Raw genomic sequence first — 20670 nt, 5'->3', positions numbered from 1 at the left:
TTTTTTTTATTTTTTTTTAAAATTTATTTACTCATGTAAATAATATCTACACCTAGCTTGGGCCTTGAACTCATGACCCGGAGACCAAGAATCTCAGGCTCTACAGACTGAGCCAGCGAGATGCCCTTCTGAATAGGCTTTAAAAATATATATATTTACTGCCTACATTTACTTCTTAATAACGTCACAAGAACCTGACTCAACAATTAATAAACAGAACAGCCATTTTCCAAACCTAGTTGAGAAATTAATGGTGGTTTGCACACAGTCTTGATTTTGTCTGTGCTCAGGTGTGATTACAGTTATCTTGTTTTGGGCTCATTCTATCCAGTTCTGTGATGACCTGAAGTGAAATGAAGTTGCTGTTTTGTGAAATTGATGTTGTTGTTGTTGTTTTAATTTATTTATTTTAGTAATCTCTACCGAAACGTGGGGCTTGAACTGACACCCCTGAGATCAAGTGTGGCAAGCTCTGGCCTACTCAGGCAGCCGGGTGCACCTGAAATGTTTCCCTTAAGCAAGAGGATACCACTATCCCTCTACTAACGCCGGATCGGTTACTAGGTGACAGCTGTGAGGCTCCTTTTTTTCTTTCTCATCTAGTTCCAGCCGAAACTGGACTGAAATCTTCAGCTCCCACACCAGTATGTATGACTTTGGGCAGTCAGTTTGACCGAGCCTGCTTCCTCCTCTGTGCAGCGCAGATAATTACAGAACCTAATTTAGAGGGCTTTTCCGAGGATTAAATGAGTAATGCAAGCGAAGTGCCTGAACGTTGCCTGGCACAGAGTGAGCGATCACGCGTATTTTTGTGTGAACAATACCCTAAGTCGTTAATGGATTCATTCATCACACTTGTTTTTGCACACCGTGAAACTGCAGAAACGTATTCTCTCCGAATTACCAGCAACCTGTGCCCGAAGAGTCCCTATAAAGCTTATAACAAAGGCGGTCCTTTACATACAAATTAATTTGCATTTTTAAAATCAATCAGCACGATTACATTTTATCCAGGCCACACCCCTTTTCCCTTGGGTGACCTTCGTTGGGTTGAAACAACCAAAAACTGAACAAAAACGATTTAAAGTTACAGCAAAAGAGCATCACGCAACTCATCGCTCTTCCCGCCTCCCCCCGAAAATGGGATAGATAGTGCTCTCTACTCCCAGAGGAAAAAGCTTCTGTCCTTAGGCTGTGGGATTTAAAAAACGATTAATTCTTATCTATTTGTTTCATAGGAGTGTCAGAATGGCGATATAAACTAATGTTTCTGGGGGGGAAATCAAAACCCTAATAAGCAGTTCGGCGGTGGGAGTAAATTTGACACTCCGAGGCTCCCGTAGGCTCTCCGGTTTCTGCCTTTTTTTTTTTTTTTTTTTTTAAGAGCCAACATGGCGCCGCCTACCGGGCGTCCCTTGTGCTGTTTCCGGTCATTCTCGGAAGCAGGAGTCCCCCACGCGGCAGACACTGTTGGCGGTTGCCGGTGTTGTGGGGTTTCTTGAAACTATTCGTTGCGGAGTCCGTCAGCAGCCGACATGTCTAGCAGAAACAATAACAAGCTGCCCAGCAACCTGCCGCAGCTGCAGAATCTGATAAAGCGGGATCCGCCAGCCTACGTGGAGGAGGTGGGCGTGCGGCGCGGCGCCGGGGCCCGGGCAGGGGGGAAGGCGTGGAAGGGAGCTGGGTCCTGGCTCGCCCCAAGTTCTTCGGTTAGGTCCAGGGATCCTTCGGGTGGAGAGAGGAGGTTGAGGAGGGGACATGTCTCTGGTTTCGTTCCCCACGTCGTGGAAATTGCTGCCCGTCACTATTCTGTAGTCCCTGCTGCCAAGGGAACACCCTTAGAGATGATGATGATGATGATGATGATGATTATTTTGCTTTAAGGTTTCTCTCCCGATCTCATAGAGATGGAGGAACAAATGCCCCCTCCCCATCTCCAACTTCCACGTAGGTTTTCACCCTTTTGCTTTCAGAGACCCCTAAGTTGAGTAAGTCGGTGCCCCGGGATGAGCCGTGTGTCGGAAAGCCTGCCAGCGGACGTCTGTGCACCTCCAGACGCAAGATTCAAAGCTGGCCGTGGGGACAGTTAAGGAGCAGGAAGGGGTCCCAGTCTGGAGGGATGTGACTGCTCTAGAAGCAGCACCGACGAACAAAGAGGACACTTGCTGAGCGGAAGAAAACGGGGCCGCAGTGTGTCCCCCGGAGAGAAGCAGTTTTCCATGAAGCATCGGAATGGCTGGGGTGCTTTAAAAAGTATTATGTCCCGGCCGCTCCCAAGAGTCCTTAACTCCTCTGGTTTGGGGATTAGAGAGAGGGGAATAAGGGATGGCCTGGGAGTCCTGGACCTTTGTGGTGACCGATGAACGTTAAGGGTCTTGATGATACCAGTTCTTAACAATCTCAAGGCAGAGAGTGGCGGCTGGACTATGGCTACGAGGGGGAAAAAGTGAGATAAGGATCTTGCCGGGAGCACATGGACTTCTGGGGCCCTCTCCTCACTCCTGTCAGTGGTGATGCGGAGTCAGGAGAGCACAGTCCTATCTGAAGCATGTAGGGGCTGTAGGTCTTTTTCTTGACTCCTGGTCTTGGAGAAAGCGGAGGCCTAAGAGTTTTGTTGGGGGAGATCAGGAGTTTTGTTTTTTGACCATGCTAGTTTAAGATGGCTATTAACACAGATGCCAGCCAATTGGAGATAATGAATACGGAGTGCACGGGGCTCCTTAGGGCGGCTAATACAAGTAGTCATTCTCAGGGTACCTGGGTGGCTTAGTTAGCACCTGACTCTCGATTTTGGCTCAGGTCATGATCTCGGGGTCCTGGGATAGAGTTCTGTCATGGGCTCCTGTCTCAGTAGGGAGTCGGCGGCTAATACAAGTAGTCATTCTCAGGGTACCTGGGTGGCTTAGTTAGCACCTGACTCTCGATTTTGGCTCAGGTCATGATCTCGGGGTCCTGGGATAGAGTTCTGTCATGGGCTCCTGTCTCAGTAGGGAGTCGGCTTGGAGAGTCTCTCCCTCTGCCACTCCTCCCACTCATGCTCTCTGTCTTTTTTTTTTTTTTTTAATAAGATTTTATTTATTTATTTGACAGAGAGAGAGAGAGAGATCACAAGCGGAGAGGCAGGCAGAGAAGGGGGTGGGGGAGCAGACTCCCTGGTGAGCAGAGAGCCCGATGCTGGGCTAGATCCCAGGACCCTGAGATCATGACCTGAGCTGGAGGCAGAGGCTTTAACCCACTAAGCCACCCAGGCGCCCCATCTCTGTCTCTTTCTAAAAATAAATAAATAAATAAATCTTAAAAAAAAAATACTCATTTTCACAGTGTCTCTCATACACTCACACAATTTAAAACTGTGCTCTGGGGGCACCTGGGTGGCTCAGTGGGTTAAGCCTCTGCCTTCGGCTCAGGTCATGATCCCAGGGTCCTGGGATCGAGCCCCGAATCGGGCTCTCTGCTCAGCAGGGAGCCTGCTTCCCTTCCTCTCTCTCTCTGCCTTCCTCTCTCTCTCTGGCTGCCTCTCAGCCTACTTGTGATCTCTTTCTCTGTCAAATAAATAAATAAAATCTTTAAAAAAAAAAAATAATAAAATAAAATAAAACTGTGCTCTGGGGCTGGAGAGTAGATATAGGGCATGAAACTGAGGCCTGGTGAGTTCCAACATTAGATTGCTGGGTTGTTAGAATTAAATATAATTAAATGAGATAATGTACATAATGACTTGGCATATAGCAAGTGTTGAATAAGTGGAAGCTGTTATTATTTTTGTGTATTGCTTTTGCTGTTGACACATCCTATCTAGAACTCCAGGATAAAATCTTAATCATTATTTGAAGGAAGATGGGGATTTTGACTGGAGAATTTTATATCATTGCGATAAAATTTACTTTTTCTGACCTATATTTTTCTGCTGCTGTGAGTGTTCTACATATTGAATATGAGTTTTTGATTCTTGCTTTAATGTGCTTTACACCACATCACCTACGTTTCTAATGATAAAGGAAAGGGTCTTTAGATTACCTATGATGTGCTCACATTTTTCAAAACTTATTTTGAAGAATGCGGGTAAGGAAAAGATGTTCCTGCACACTTTTGCCATACCTTTTTCTCCATGCCGCTGTCAGAGATGTCTACTAAGTAATTTCTCATTCTTTTCTGAGAAAGCCATATAATAGAAGGTGACCAACTTAAATTTTATTTTCCTACAGTTTCTACAGCAGTATAATCACTACAAATCCAATGTGGAGATTTTCAAATTACAACCAAATAAACCTAGCAAAGAACTGGCAGAGCTGGTGATGTTTATGGCACAGGTAAGATAATTTCTGAGTAAAACATAGACCAGTTGTTTTATACAGTTTGCAGAACATTTTTCCAGTAATACCCAACCTTATTCCAGTCAGGAATGGAAATTTAATTTAAATTTTTTTTTTAAAGTTTCCCTTTTTGCAAATTTTATTTTCTCCCTAAGCTGAATTAGAAGATTTTGCTGGAGCGTTTCGCAGAACCAACCAAAGCAAAACGTTGAGGCTGTTTGTTTTTTTTTTGTCAAATTCATCATAAGAGCAGATTCTAATTCGTGTCACACATGTTTTACTAAGATTAGAAGAAATATGAAAGAAGTCAGGAAATTGGCATGTAGAATAGAAAAATGATTTGAAACCATCTACTTCTGTGAAACAGCCTTTTACTCTCCTTTTGCAGAGCATCATGTGTATGTGCATATGAATTATAGGAAAGAAAGAAACTTCAGAAGAACCTTTGCTTTGTTACAGATTGGTCACTGCTATCCAGAACATTTAAGTAATTTTCCTCAAGAGCTGAAAGATCTTCTCTCCTACAATCACACTGTCTTGGACCCAGATCTTCGAATGGTAGGTCCAGTATTTGGATTGATCTATTGTGCTGTGTTTACGTGTGCAAATAATATGTGTTTAAATGAGGGCAGCCTCAGCTAAACATCTTCTTAAAATGTAAATCAGAATGTGTCCCCTGTTCCTTAAAATCTTTCTGTGGCTTCTCATCTATACTTAGAGTAAAACTCAAAATTACTAACATGGCCTGTAAGTCCCTGTATGATCTGCTTTTTGCCAATGTTTTGGTTTTGTTTGTTTGTTTTTTGGTTTTTTTTTTTCTTTTAAGATTTTATTTATTTATTTGAGAGAGATCACAAGTAGGCAGAGAGGCAGGCAGAGAGAGAGGGGGAAGCAGGCTCCCCGCTGAGCAGAGAGTCCGAAGTGGGGCTTGATCTCAGGACCCTGGGATCATGACGTGGGCAGAAGGCAGAGGCTTTAACCCACTGAGCCACCCGGGTGCCCTTTGGGGTTTTTTTAAAAAAGATTTTATTTTTCATTTTTAAAGATTTTATTTATTTATTTATCAGAGAGAGAGCGCACGCGCACAAGCCGGCAGAGTCGGAGAGAGAGGCAGGCTCCGTGCTGAGCAAGGAGCCTGATGCGGGACTCAATCCCAGGACCCTGGGATCATGACCTGAGCCCAAAGGCAGCGAGCAGCTTAACCGACTGAGTCACCCAGGCGTCCCAAGATTTTATTTTTAAGTAATCTCTGTACCCGGTGTGGGGTCCAAACTCACAACCCTGAGATCAAGAGTTGGATGCTCTACCGACTGAGCCAGCCAGGGGAGCCTGCCAGTATTTTTGAGCTCATCTCCTTTTTTGCTGCACTCCTCTCTGTCTGATCTTTCTGTTCTTCCAGCATGCTAACCCTGCCAGGATGTTCCTTTGAATACGTGATTCCTTCTAGTCACTCAAATCTCTTGTGTGTTAAGAACCCTAATTATAATTTACAGTGCTTTATGTATTCATTTACTTTTAAATTTTAAGACTTTGGGGGTACCTGGGTGGCTCAGTGGGTTAAAGCCTCTGCCTTCGGCTCAGGTCATGTTCCCAGGGTCCTGGGATCGAGCCCCACATCGGGCTCTCTGCTCTGCAAGGAGCCTGCTTCCTCCTCTCTCTCTGCCTGCCTCTCTGCCTACTTGTGATCTCTGTGTGTCAAATAAATATAGAAATAAATCTTTAAAATATAAATAAATAAATAAATTTTAAGAGTTTGAATAAAATTCAGTTCGAATTGGGCAGTGCCAAATGAGAATTGATTAGGAGCATTCCTATAATGCTTGATTTTGTAAATTTCTTCATTAACTGGCCAGTTTGAGCATTTAAATATTGTCGCTTTAGTGGTTGATATTCAGTCCTGGCTGAGATCCCCTTTACCAGCCTCGTGCTCCCGTGTCCCTCACCTGTGGTGAATGTTGGCTGTTACTGGCCCCCAGCTATCCTTTCTCCTGTGCCTTGTCTCCGGCTAAGTGACAGCCCTAGCATCTGAGAGGTTGCCCTCTCAGCTTGTCACTGGTACCTGGCTATCCCAGAGGTACAAAAGCCCAGCCTCTTCTCTCACTGTGGGTCCAACTTTGTGTTACAGTTTGTGCTCCAAGGCTTCTGTGTGACTGGACTAAAGCTGGTCTCCAGCCGAGGACGTATCCTTGCTCGGCTTTTCTTTGGTCTGCCCTACCCTGCTTCCTTTACTTCTCTTCTAGAAGAGACCACCCCTCCACAAATCACTGTGATGAATCGGCCTCTGCTTCTTGGGAACGCAGCCTAAGGCATTTTCCGATTTCATACATCTGCTTTTCAGACACCCTTACAGCAGGTAGAACGGACACAAATACTATGATCACAAACATGTTAATATCTTCTGCCAAAACTTATACTACCTGTGTAGATTCAGTTTTGTTTCTTTCTCTTACATTTTCCCAGACTTTTTATAATTCTACTGTTTTTATACTTCTTTAGGATTTTATTAATTTGATTAGGCCCTAAAGAAGAGATATCATCAGACAAGCTAGAGTTTGAAGGTCTGGGTTGTAAACTGAATGACTTGCAGTTGGGATGTGGGACCTGGCAGCACAGCCAAAGAGACTTTAGACTGTTAGTCAAAGAGACTTTAGACTGTTAGTCAAAGGACGTCTACTTACGTCATAAAACTTCAAGTCCCTATGGGTCATACAGATTGGGATTTTGAGTATGAGACTTACTGTCTTCCCAAGGAATTAGGTTTCCTTTAAGTTTTGTGTGTCTCATAGAACCCAACCAAACCGGTCTGCAGGCATTGTTAAATAAGTAAATGTGTGTGTTTCTTTATAGTTTTTTATCATGATTAATAGGTCTTTAAAAAATAATTAATGGAGATTTCCTTTCCTCGGAAACAAGGGATTGAGTCTGTGTAATTAACATTCCTCTTTAAAGGATTCATTTTAAAAAGCTGGTGGATCCTCCTTTTTTTTTTTTTTTCCTTTTAAGATTTTATGTATTTATTTATTTATTTGACACACAGAGCGAGCACAAGCAGGGGGAACAGCAGGCAGGGGGAGAGGGAGAAGCAGGCTCCCCGCTGAGCAGGGAACCTGATGCGGTGCCCCATCCCAGGACCCGGGGATCCAGACCTGAGCAGACACGAAACTGACTGAGCCACCTGGGCATCCCTAAAACAAACCTGTGGCTCCTCTTTCTAACAGCTGATTGTGATGACCGCCGGTCCTTAGCAGCTGCTGGACTTTCTGCCTAGTGTTTTGTTATTTTCCCAGGACTTTTGAATTATTCCCAAGTTTTTGTTCACTTTTTCCTACTTAATACAGATCGAACAGACTTTGTTTCTTAATGGAAGGAAGAAAATACCCATGTATTTTGTGGTGCTGAGGAGAGTACAGAGGGGAGAGACATAGGGAAAGGGAAGGAGAGACTCTAAGCAGACTCGATGCTGAGCTTGGAGCCCACCGCAGGGCGATCTCCTGACCCTGAGATCATGACCTGACCTGAAGCCAAGAGTGAGACACTTAACCAGCATTAACCAAAGATGCCCCTTGTATTCATTTCTTTTTTTAAGTGTTATTTATTTTTTTGTTCAAATTATTATCACCTGGCCAGTGGGAGCTTCTCAGTCCTTTTGACTAAGCTCCTCTTTTTTTTTTTTGTATTTTATTTATTTACTTGACACAGAGAGGGGGGGGAGCAGGCTTCCCGCTGAGCAGAGAGCCCGATGCGGGGGCTCAATCCTAGGACCCCGGGATCATGACCTGAGCCGAAGGCAGAGGCTTAACCCACTGAGCCACCCAGGTGCCCCTAAGCCCTTGTTATTTTTGAAAGCATCCTTACATTCTGGCAGAAATCATTCTAAAACCTTTTTTACTGCTTTTTCTGCTACAAGACTCGGAATCAACTACTCTCCAAGGATTACTTGTTCCATTAATGCAGAACGGTAGTAGAAGCCAAACCTTGATCGATAAGGGTACTTGTGAAAGTTGGTGGTAAGCGGGAGGCTGTAAGTGCTGTTGGCTGATTCTTGGTGCTAACAGTATATCCAAGGGCTGTCTTGGAAGGTCACAAATTCAGATTGATGATTCCAGTTTATTCTGGTTACCCCACCTTTCTTATCTTTGTGCATTCATGGGTCACTAGGGGGTGTCATTTTTTTTTTTTACGATTTTATTTATTTGAGACAGAGTACAAGCAGGGAAGAGTCAGAGGGAGAGGGAGAAGCAGATTTCCCCACTGAACAGGGAGCCCAATGTGGCACTTGATCCCAGGACCCTGAGATCATGACTTGAGCCGAAGGCAGACACCTAAACGACTGAGCCACCCAGGCGCCCCGGGTTTGTCCTATCTTGACACTTCCTTGACCTCCATGTGTAAAGCAGCCCCCCCACAGTCACTGCGTATCAGTGATATTACCGTTCTTCATGGCACATGTCACTGTCTGAGATACACCTGTTTATGTGCTTCCTTGCTCCTCTGTCTGCTCTTCTGCCCACTCCCAGTGGAAGGTCCATGAGGGCAGAGACTGTTCTGTTCTAATGCCCAGAATAGTTTCTAATTAGTAGAAGGTAGCATGTTCTTTTGGGACATACATGCTCCCTTTTCTCATCTTTATTTCATCATTATCACATGGTATGTTTTCCTTCCTTAGACGTTTTGCAAAGCTTTGATCTTGCTGAGAAATAAGAATCTCATCAACCCATCGAGTTTGCTGGAACTCTTCTTTGAACTTCTGCGTTGCCATGATAAGCTTCTGCGAAAGGTGAGCAGCAAAATTGCTTTATTCCCCCCTTATATTTTCATTTTTCCTTGCAGTGACGTTAAAACTTATAGATTGAATTCTTTTTTTCTTTTTTTAAAGATTTATTTATATATTTATTTGATACACAGAGATCACAAGTAGGCAGAGAGGCAGGCAGAGAGAGAGGGGGAAGCAGGCTCCCTGCTGAGCAGAGAGCCCGATGCGGGGCTCGATCCCAGGAACTGAGCATGACCCAAGTCGAAGGTAGAGGCTTTAACCCACTGAGCCACCCAGGCGCCCCTAAAACTTATAGATTAATTTCTTAATACTTCATGTTGTTGGATGCAGTTAAGAATAATTTTAATAGGAAAAAAATCAGTGCTTCTGTGCATACAACATGGTGCTAATAGCTAACATTTATTGAGTGCTTGGTTTTTCCCAGCTACCATTCAGAGCTTTTTAAATATTTGTTTACTCACAACATGAGATCCAGTTTATTATTACTGTTATTTTACAAATGAGAAGGCTGAGGCACGAGGAGGTAGAGTAAGATGCCCAGAGTCACGGGCCATGTTAAGGGGAGGCAAGAATATAACCCTGGGCAGTATGGCCCTGGAACCCGTGCCTTTTTCAACTGTACTTCACCAGCGAGCTAAATCAGAGCATGGACTGGACACCGCTAACTCTAACCGCCCCCACCTTATCTCCCAAACACTTCTTTTGTTATTGAGATTTCCCTGTGACTTCGTATTTGCTTGTATAAGTAATAATACTAGGGCTGAAAGTTTGTAAAAGAAATTGAAAAAGAAAAATTTAAGTTTGCATTTATTAAAAAACTTTTTTTCCGAGTATTAGAGACTGCCACCATTTGATTTTAGCAATTGTATTTCTGGGCCTCACTGTGACATAAAAGTTGTCTATGGGAGCATATTTTGGGCACCTGTGGTATTGGCATACCGGTTAGGGGCTAAGTAAATGGAGCAATTTTCCTTTATAAAAATAACTTTATTGTGATATAATTCACATATGATTCATCTATTGGAAATGTACAGTTCAGTGGTTTTTAGTATATTCACAGAGTTTGCAACCATCACTACAGTCAATTTTGGAGAATTTTTATCCCCCTCAGAAACCCCATTCCCATTAGCATTCACTCCCCATTTCCCCATCTTTCTCAGGCCTGAGTAACCACTAATCAACTTTTGGTCTCTATAGATTTGTCTGTCCCGGGTATCTCATACAAATGGAATCCCCCAACATGTAGTATTTGTGTCTGGCTTCTTTCACTTAGCATCTTGCTTTCAGAGTTCCTCTGTGTTGTTGAATGTGTCAGTACGCCCTTCTTTTTTGTTGCCAGGTAATACTCTGTCGTATAGGTGTACCACATTTTGTTTGTTTTTTCATCAGTTAGTGGACAGTTGGGTTGTTTCCACTTTTTGGCTATTATGGATAATGCTGCTGTGAATGTTTGTGTAAAAATATATTTCATTTTTCTTGGATTTGTTGGGTTATATGGTAACTCCTTGTTCAACCTTTTTAGGGCAACTTCCCTTTTGCATTTTTGCTGCTGCTTTATGTTTTATTTATGGTGCTTATATAATGAAAAGTAGGTAAAATTAAATTCTCCCATGCATTTGTACTTTTCTCCAAACTGAACAACATTAGAAATGTTAGTTAAATGTGTATGTTTTTGTTTCCTTTCCTTAGACTTTATACACACATATCGTCACCGATATCAAGAATATCAATGCAAAACACAAGAACAATAAGGTGAACATAGTAAGTACCTTTTATTTCCCATGTTCGCAGTATGTACCAGCAGTGTACAGGTTATACATATTATACATTGTACATGTTATACATATAATACAGTGTTATATTAAGTCTTCTTTCTCCTCTTTTTCTTAAGGTGTTGCAGAATTTCATGTACACCATGCTAAGAGACAGCAATGCAACTGCAGCTAAGATATCTTTGGATGTGATGATTGAGCTCTACAGAAGAAACATCTGGTAACGTATATGTGTTTCTTGAGAAGGAGACTCTCATTCATTTATAATTACTACAAAGTATATAGACAAATATTTTTCTTGATCTCTGTTACAGATTAAGTTGGAAATTTTTTAAAAACAGCAATCCAAATAACTAATAACATCGGCAACCATTCCTTGAGCCGCCTACACCTCATATGATCTCTTTCAACCTTTAGAACAACATAATGCAGCTTATCTGGCATTATCCCCATTTTATAGGTGACAAAACTAAAGTTCATGGAGTGTAAGCTTAGTAGTTAGGCAAGGGCAGAGCTGAACTTCAAACCCAGAGTCAGACTGTGAAATCTGTGCTCTTTCTACTCTGCCACTCTGAGGATTTTCAAGTTCGTTAATCCCATGTATGTAAAGTATCAGGCTCTGTAAACTTTGGTTTATTGGTACATTGCTCCCAATTCATGTCTTTTTTACTATAAAAGTAATATTCATTGCAACAAAAAATTAGGAGAAGCTAGAAAGGTTTTTCAATTTTTTTTTATAGCTTTACCACCCAGAGGTGATCACTGTTAATAGTTTATGATATTTTCTCCTCTATTTTTTTCTTTAATGTGATCTTTCTTTAATGTAATCTTTTTTTTTAAGATTTATTTATTTATGGGGCTCCTGGGTGGCTCAGTCGTTAAATGGCAGCTCCAGTCATGATCCCAAGGTCGTTGGATCAAGCCCAGCATCGGGCTCCCTACTAGGCAGAAAGCCTGCTTCTCCCTCTCCTACTCCCCTTGTTTGTGTTTCCTCTCTCGCTTTGTCTCTCTCTGTCAAATAAATAAATAAAATCTTCAAAAAATAAAAGATTTATTTATTGTATAAAATAAAAGATTTATTTATTGTATCACAGGGCGTGCACACACAAGCAGGGGGAGGTGCAGAGGAGAGGGAGAGAAATCCTCAAGCAGACTCCTGTTGAATGTAGAGCCCCACATGGGGCTAGATGCCAGACCGTAAGGTCATGACCTGCTGAAATCAAGAGCCGGCCTCTTAGCCAGTTGAGCCACCCAGATGCCCCCTTTAACATACGAATTTTTAGGTATGGTTGGATTTTGCCGTACTATGAAGTTTTTATTCATTTTTTTTGTTTCTCTTGACTGTGTTCCTGTGTCATTAAAAATTCCTCAAAACAACCCATACTAAATGGCTGCAAAGTTTTCTGACATAAGACTGGGCTAAAGTTTAATTGTTTACCTATGGTTGACAATTTAGCAATCCATCACTTTTTTTTTTCCTATTACTATTTATTTTTTGCAACCCACAACTTTATTTTTTTATTTATTTTTTTTTTTAAAGAGTTTATTTATTTATTTGACAGACAGAGATCACAAGTAGGCAGAGAAGCAGGCAGAGAGAGAGGAGGAAACAGGCTCCCACTAAGCAGAGAGCCTGATGTAGGGCTCGATCCCAGAACCCTGGGATCATGACGTGAGCTGAAGGCAGAGACTCTAACCCACTGAGCCACCCAGGCGCCCCAACCCACAACTTTTTAAACTGTGGAGTCTAACATGCAGGAATATATATTGTCTGTTTTGTGCCATTGTCAATGCTTTGAAATGCAAGAGAATGAAAATTTACTTGGAAAACACTCATCTGTCCTACCCCAGGAATGATGCCAAAACGGTCAATGTGATCACAACTGCGTGTTTCTCCAAGGTCACCAAGGTGAGCGTCCGCAGGGCTGTGTGGAGGCCGCGAGTAGCAAGGAGATGGGCATGGGTGGCAGAGGTGCCCGTATGGGCTCGCAGTTCGCGTTTGGTCGTGCCGCTCCCTTTGTGTTTAGGCTGGGTCCCTGGTCATCTGTGCTTTAGAGGAGGCAAACGAAGTTAGGAGTTTTTTAAAAGCTTTGTAGTCAACGATAGCCTTAGTGTTTGTTTTCTCCTGTGATTCTTGACTATTCCTTTGGGCCCGGGCACAGCTGAAAGAAATTTAAGAATATGTTTGACTTTTTGTTAGAAAGGCTACAATGTCACTTTTTGGGGTAGGGGCAGGGATGTAGAAATTCCTGATAGTCTACTTAAAGGGTAACTGCGTAGAGCCTGGCTGTTCTTATCTAAATATATCTTTTTAAAATTATATATACTTTTGGGACAAATAATGTTACAACATTATATTTTAATTGAGAAAAATGGGCCCAAATCCCATCAGTCTGATTTTGTTCCTTCAGATCCTAGTTCTGTGCGAGAATAATGCATAAACAGAAGTATTTATTCTTTGTTGTAAGCTGGGGTGAGTAATTGACTTCGTTCTGATTGGTCTTTAGATATTGGTTGCTGCTTTGACATTTTTCCTTGGGAAAGATGAAGAGGAGAAACAGGACAGCGACTCAGAATCTGAGGTTATACGTTCAACCATAGATGCTTCTGAACTTGACCGTAGTCTATCAGATTTCATTGTTGCTCCCAGTACAGATTATAAAATCCATGACTGCTCAAGTTAGAAAGACGCTTACATAGTACCTTTATCTTCGATTGTGTTCTGCCATGCTGAGATTTTATTCTATTTAGAATTTGTCACTTACATTCACTAAGATTGGGTAAAGAACTAATTGGATTCATTTAGCCTTGTTCTTAGTTCGAAAGCTGTACCTGTAACTCATTATACACACTTAGAATGAAGATTGCTGCCCGTGTAATTTCTGAGATGGTATCCGTATCACAGGGTGTGCAGAGAAGGAGAGGAGTAATATCGTGGCATCTTTTTAAAAGGCAAAATGAAGATATATGTCATGAAATTTTCTTTATTAAAAAATATTTTTTAGTAAAATCAAAAAATTCTAAGAAAAAATATCCTTTCTCATATTAGCATTGTGGTAACAGTACGAGACAATGTAATAAGCTCTTTTAATTCATTTTGTCATTAAATAATGTGTGAATAATATATTCTTATTGTAAAAAAATTACAGATACTATAGGTAAAAGTTTTCTTGATCCTGTCTTATTCCCACTTCCCTGTTTCATCTTCACAGATAACCATTTTATTTCCCATGCCTTTATGTGTATGTGTTCTATGTATATTAGATCTTTGAAATATATATAAATAATATGTGCCTTAGTCTGCAACCTGCTTTCTTTGTGTTGTATGTATAGATATACCAATGCATTTAGTACATATAGATCTACCTCCTTCTTTTAACCTCCATATATTCCAGAATATGAATGTTTTATAGCTTAAGCATTTTCCTAATGATAGTGTTTCCAGTTTCTTTTTTCAAATAAAAACAAAGTTGTATTTTATACTTGCATAAGAATTAAAAGCAGAATATAAAAACAAAAATCAGTGCTGCAGTGACAGTCTTTATATGTACCTGTTTGTACACATAGGCAAATCTTTTTTATTGAATTTTAAGTCGTGCTCATTTTTGATAGCAGTTGCAGAGTATAAATGCAAAGAAGTCTCTGAAAGCCTTACCATTTGCTTCTATGCAGATTTTCCTTGTTTACAAAGTAGTTTCTTCTTCAGGATGAAGGACCAACAGCAAGAGACCTGCTAGTGCAATATGCCACAGGGAAGAAGAGCTCCAAACACAAGAAAAGGTTGGAAAAGGCTATGAAAGTACTCAAGGTGAGACTTGCACCTGGCAAATGAGGTAGGAATCATTAGACTGTAGAATATGGGGTTTTTAGCAAAAGCTTTTAAGAATTTGAAATAAATAGAATTTTTGAAAAACTTAGAAATGTGTGATGAATTTTTAAGTACTGGTTTTTTAGATGATGAAATGTTTTCAGCTCTAGCAAAGCCTGTGACTTGAATAAATTTGATTAAACTCACTTTTCACTTGTGATCAAGATGGCCTATAATAGGGTGTTTTTGCTGGATTCATCTTCTCAGAAGAGTATACCAATGAAATACATTTTGTATTTTGTAATGGTTAGTCTGAAACCTCATTAATTTAGCCCTTCTTTGTCTTTAAATGTCTATATTTCTAAATTCTTTTAAGTCTCACAGGTGCTATTTGCTGGAACATTTCCGAGGTTTAATGTAAAAAGACAAAAACCACGTTTAGTTCTAGTTGAAAGAAAGTTTTTGAAAGAAATTTGTTGTAGGTTCCCCTCCTGCAATAGTGTGATATAATGTGAATGTTTTTCTTCTCATTTTATTTCAGAAACAAAAGAAGAAGAAGAAACCAGAGGTGTTTAACTTTTCAGCTATTCATTTGATTCATGATCCCCAAGGTATTATAATTATGACTTGCCAACTTCCTTTCTGGCTTTTTCTCTGGCTGTTACCAAGGAATATAAGCTCCCTGGCATTTAATAAACAGTAATTGTTGTTACTAGTTGGTTGTAGCCTGGGGAATTGTGTTCTAAAGTTGTAATTCCCTGTCCACAGCAAAATAAGAATGTGGAAGAAGAGTTCTTTATGTCTTTAATGAACAGTAGTGGTAGGACATTGTGCTTGACTAAATGAAAACTTGATAATCTCTTATTGGGCAGATTCTGATTTAGTAGGTCTAGGGTGGGGCCTGAGATACTGTATCTCTAACAAGCTACCAGGTAGACCAGCTGCCGATGGTCTGTGGACCCCACTTTGGGAAGCAAGGCTCTGAGAACTGTTAAGTGGGGCTCTTATCAAACAGTCAAGATGTGGATGCTCAAAACTTTGGGGATCCTTCAGACTTAACTTTGGGCACCAGTGAAAGTCCATTCCCCTGTGTGTGAATCTTTTCACCTTCTGTGTTGCTGCTGTTCGTAACCGTCCTGGTTCAGCAGAGTGATTTCAGGCACAATCACTGATCTGCCACACTCACTACCACAGTCACTGATCTAACGACTGCCTCTCTCTACACCTGTCAGATAATGCTGTACAGACCGTGGACTCACAGTGTACTTCTCTGATCTTCTGCTTTCCAGATTTTGCAGAAAAACTGCTAAAGCAGCTAGAGAGCTCTACGGAGAGGTTTGAGGTGAAAATGATGCTCATGAACCTCGTCTCCAGATTGGTGGGAATTCACGAGGTTCGAATTACATTATGTTTCTCATTTTGGTGAGAATATTAGAAATAGAATTATTCCTGGTGAAAGGAAAGCCACTAAGGTAGAACAGTGGCTTAATTTTATCCCTCAAAACCATTTAAACCCATACAATTTAGAGAAGAATAAAATCTTCCACTCTGAAAATAGCAATTTTTATCACTTTGTTTTCTTATCAGTAAATATGGATCTTAAATTCTACACGTATTTTTATGGACAGACTATTTTGTGTTCTGATTTTCTACTTTATTTGATCGACATGTACATTTTTCTGAGCCATCATAACCTATGTATTTTTATCAACTATTACTCCATTCTGCAGTTTCTTTATCCCTTTATAGCTTTACTGACTTCCAGACCACGCTGGTGGGAGATTTTCAGTGTTTGCAAGCCTGAATTCTCTGGTCATTTATTTCATGTTGAATTAAATTGTAGGAGCTCCTTGGTGGTATTTTGTATACATATATACGTATATCTGTATAGTGCGTACATATGGAAACTTCACACATACTCACAGACCAACTGCTATTGTAGAAAATGAGATTTCTAGAAAGTTAGGCCGTGAAGAAATGGCATTGAGTTTGTTCCCTATCATTTCACTCTTGAGATTTGCTGCTGTGTACATCATTGAATGTGTTCCCTTCTTCGGAAAGTTTAAAAAAAAAAAAAAGTTTATTTTTTAAAGCTCTTAAAATTTACGTATGTATTATGTATGTATGTATGTATGTATGTATGTATTTTTATGTAATCACACCCAACATGGGGCTTGAACTCGTGACCCAGAGATCAGGAGTTGCATACTCTTGCAACTGAGCCAGCCAGGCACCCCCTTCAAAAACTTTATTCAAAGAAGAAAAGTAAAACAGCCTTATTTATTGAAAATCTAGCAGTGTCAACATGTATTCAGTTAAAATTTAAAGTACATGTGAGTGAAAGCACTTGTTCCCTTTTTCTAAGAAAAACTTAACATCTTAATGAATAAAATGCCTTTTCTCCATGGGCTCTAGTCCTACGCAGGATTACCAGATGAATTTATGTTATATTTGTGCAGAAATTTCATGTCAGGCCTGAATTTGAGCTTCATAGAAAAGCAGAGGTGATGTGTAATTTAAGCATGGTTTGATAGAAGTGATACTAGAGTTTCACAACTGACTACAGTTGAGCATCCATCTTTATACTGAATCTACATCTTCCTTATTACTGGTCTGGTCCTGGTTTTGCTTTGGGGCTAAATAGAAAAAACTAATTTATTCTGAACTTTGTGTAAGACAAGTCCATGTGCAAAGTTTCTCTCCTTGTAGTTAAAGATTACAGCTGCTTTGGTGAACATTTTGTAATGTATGGTAATGTCAAATCACGATGCTGGGCTCCTGAAACTAATACGATACTGTATGTCAACTACCGTTTTTAAACTACAGTTGCTTTAGTAACTAGACTCTGTCACCTTTATTTAGGTAGACTCCAGACTGCTAGTGTCTTCTCTGTAAAATACAGAGCTCAGAGTAGTGTTGAGCTAAATAGTGAGCTTCCTGCAGTGTGATTAGACTGGTATCCAGTAATAAAATGAGAACCATGGGGGTTTGGGTGATTAAATTATACCAGGTACTATTCAGGCTCGAGTTAACTATTTTATCCCTTGCTTTGGAGCCTTAATATCATTGCTGTTCCTTCCTAGAATCCTCTTTATCTTTGAAGACTTAAAAAAGTTAGTTCTGCAGCCACACCGATTTTAAAAGTAGAAGAATGTTACATTTTGGTTGCCTTTTTTCCTCCTAGTTTATTGTGCATATACTTCTTCCTTGACATAATGAGGATGGCAGCAGCATGCCCTCCCTTTCCTTGGGTAACACAGTACATTGGATCATGAATACTTGTTGAGAAAAAACAAAAATAAAAAATGATCCCTAGTTAGTTGAGCATGGTGAGAAAATTGCGTTAGGGAAAAATAAAACTCTAGAGCATCAGTTACGTAAGTATTAAAGATTATGCTTCTTTCCACAGCTTTTTCTCTTCAATTTCTACCCCTTTCTGCAAAGATTTCTGCAGCCTCACCAAAGAGGTAAGCTTCCCACTTGCCACGTTCCTTTGCTGACCTTGGGTTGGAATAACTACCCATGCCTTTTGTTTTGGAATTATTAAAGGCAAGAGTGAAGAGTAAAGTGTGTTCTGTTTAAGAAGAGGGGAGGGAAACCCTTTTGTTTTCTTTACCCCAGTCTGTCATGGGTTAATTATTCTGCTTATCAACTTTAAGAAACAGTTATTTTTAGAAGACAAAAGACTGGATTCTCAAAGCAAGTCTTTTTGTAATATTTTAAACAGGTGGAAAGTTCTAAACAAGAAATCTGACCTACTGTAACTGTAATAGATACCAGAATTTTATGTTACGTTATCATTGTCCTCACATGTATTCTCAGTTAAAAACAACATAAGGGCAGGAAAGAAGAGATGGTCGCTTTTGCCTTTGACCTTGAACCAAGATAGAAAGGAAGCCAGCATTTATTGAACTTCTAACATGAGCCAGGTGCTGTGCTAAGTGCTTTACATAATCATCTCACCAGATCCTCGCTTCAGTCCTGTGAGGAGTAGAAATAAAAAGACCAGGGTCCCTCGGCAAATAAATGGCAAATTGGGATTCACCTCACTTCTTCCTTTGGCCGGAGGTCTTGTTTCTAATATACGCTGCCCCTTTGAAGGGAGAGCATGCATATATATTTATGTTTTTAGTTATTTATTTAGTGATTTCTAGGCTGGACACTGAGTTAGTCGCTAAGAATTCCACAGAGAACATAAAGGATGTCCTCACCTTCGTAGAGCTTACAGTCTGGAGGGAGGTCCGGAGAGTGCTGTGTATAAAATGTCTACGTGAAGATAAGTATTTTGAGGAAAAGGGAAGAATAAAGACAATACAGATTGCTGGGGCAGGTTCTAGGTTAGAATATATCAGGAAAGGCATTTTGAAAAGGCAGCGACTGAGCAGGGACCTGAGGGAAGTGAGATGTGAGCCATGCAGGGCTCTGGGGCTGGGGGCTCCAGGTGGAGTTAAGCAGCAGTAGCGTCTAAGGCGAGAACATGCTTGCCGTGTTTAATAGTAGTCCTGAGAGGCAGAACAGTAAACCGACTGTGATCTTTCTGCTCTCTTACATTTTTAGAAGTAACAAAGATCCTTCTGTATGCTGCCCAAGCATCTCATCACTTAGTACCCCCCGAGGTGAGAACTCTTACCCCTTATTTTTGTCTCCTAGCAGTGCCACTACAAACTATATCATGGTGGCTTTTCCTGCAGAGCCGGTTTTTCTTCAAAATGAGAAGAGACACTAACTCTTAAAGAGATGGACATACAAGTTTAGTTAGAGAAACTGAAAAAAAATTTTTTTCTATAGAAAAGTAAAGTTCATTTTAGAAAAGTTGTTGAGAATTCTGACTTGAATTGCTAAACCTTTTGTCAGAGAAGTCAAGAATATCAGTAAATTTAAAAAGAGTACCAGTAAACTTATTTATAGTAATTATTTTTCAACGCTGATAATTCCTTTCTTTGATTAAAATAGCATTAGAGGGGCACCTAGGTGGCTCAGTTGGTTAAACATCCAACTCTTGATCTCAGGAGGCTCAGGTCTTGACCTCAGGGTCATGAGTTCAAACCCTGTTTTGGGCTCCATGCTGGGTGTAGGGCCTACTTAAAAATAAATAAAATAGAATAAAATAAAGCAAAATCATTGGGTTGTCCTGAGTCAAAGCAATTGTTTAAATCCAACTTGAAAAATAATACTAAAAGAGAGCAGAATTTAAGCTAAGGATAGCCAGGAAGACTGCTACCCGAAGTATTTTTATCTTTCTCAGTCTTGAGTCCTTCCAACTCCCAGACTGAGGATGGAAGAGTTTTACGTGAACAGTCTGTTGTCCCTTCGTCCTCACATGTTTGAGTAGATAGAGGCATTTTATCAGCACTCACCTCTTTTCTTTTATTCCCAATTCAGATCATTCAGTCAGTGCTCATGACTGTGGCCAACAATTTTGTCACCGACAAGAACTCTGGGGAGGTCATGACAGTAGGGTATGTAGAATGTACCTGGAGGCAGAGGATATGTTTTTAATGGACTGCTGACCTTGGAAGTCCCCAATTTATATACCTTTTGATTTAGTCTTTTTAGGAAACGTTAGATTAAACCATCTGAGATTGATGTTTGGGCTTTTTAAATTCATTTTCCTTTTCTAGAATCAATGCTATAAAAGAGATAACAGCTCGATGTCCTCTAGCCATGACTGAAGAACTTCTCCAAGACCTGGTTCAGTATAAAACACACAGAGATAAGAGTAAGATGCCTGTTTTTCTCCGTAGATCAAAGAATATCAAGTGACTCTTTTTTATCAATAGACTCTTTGCTCTGAAGTTCCTAATTAAAGGTGTTATTTTACAGATGTGATGATGTCTGCTAGAACTTTGATTCAGCTCTTCCGAACACTGAATCCTAAGATGTTGCAGAAGAAATTCCGGGTGAGTGAGACATGCATATGTTGATCAAAGGTTACACTCTCAGAAGGTGAGACTAGCTTCCTACAGTGTGAGTTTCAGTGTTTTTGAAGCTTCCATTATGAGT

At 40.5% G+C, this 20670-nt stretch overlaps 1 protein-coding gene across 2 annotated transcripts in view; it reads left to right on the top strand.

The window, feature by feature from the left end:
- Window positions 1–1407: 1407 nt before the first annotated feature.
- SDAD1 (SDA1 domain containing 1) overlaps window positions 1408–20670 on the top strand; it is a 31122-nt gene continuing 11859 nt past the window's right edge. The window contains exons 1-16 of one of the 2 annotated variants that reach the window (XM_047719558.1): window positions 1408–1625; window positions 4206–4310; window positions 4773–4871; window positions 8980–9090; window positions 10777–10848; window positions 10979–11079; window positions 12711–12768; window positions 13367–13441; window positions 14566–14667; window positions 15209–15278; window positions 15957–16060; window positions 18077–18134; window positions 19225–19283; window positions 20050–20126; window positions 20289–20386; window positions 20491–20567. In XM_047719558.1, coding sequence (XP_047575514.1) covers window positions 1536–1625; window positions 4206–4310; window positions 4773–4871; window positions 8980–9090; window positions 10777–10848; window positions 10979–11079; window positions 12711–12768; window positions 13367–13441; window positions 14566–14667; window positions 15209–15278; window positions 15957–16060; window positions 18077–18134; window positions 19225–19283; window positions 20050–20126; window positions 20289–20386; window positions 20491–20567 — 1356 coding nt within the window. In that variant the 5' untranslated portion in view covers window positions 1408–1535. Of the gene's footprint in view, window positions 1626–4205; window positions 4311–4701; window positions 4872–8979; window positions 9091–10776; window positions 10849–10978; window positions 11080–12710; window positions 12769–13366; window positions 13442–14565; window positions 14668–15208; window positions 15279–15956; window positions 16061–18076; window positions 18135–19224; window positions 19284–20049; window positions 20127–20288; window positions 20387–20490; window positions 20568–20670 lie in introns of both variants that reach the window. The other variant, XM_047719559.1, reaches the window with a different exon arrangement.

The sequence above is a fragment of the Lutra lutra genome, chromosome 2 (genome assembly GCF_902655055.1).
Source record: "Lutra lutra chromosome 2, mLutLut1.2, whole genome shotgun sequence".
Taxonomy (NCBI): Eukaryota; Metazoa; Chordata; class Mammalia; order Carnivora; family Mustelidae; genus Lutra; species Lutra lutra.
The sequence above is the reverse complement of the archived record's forward strand: the minus strand, read 5'-3'. Positions and strand labels throughout refer to the sequence as shown.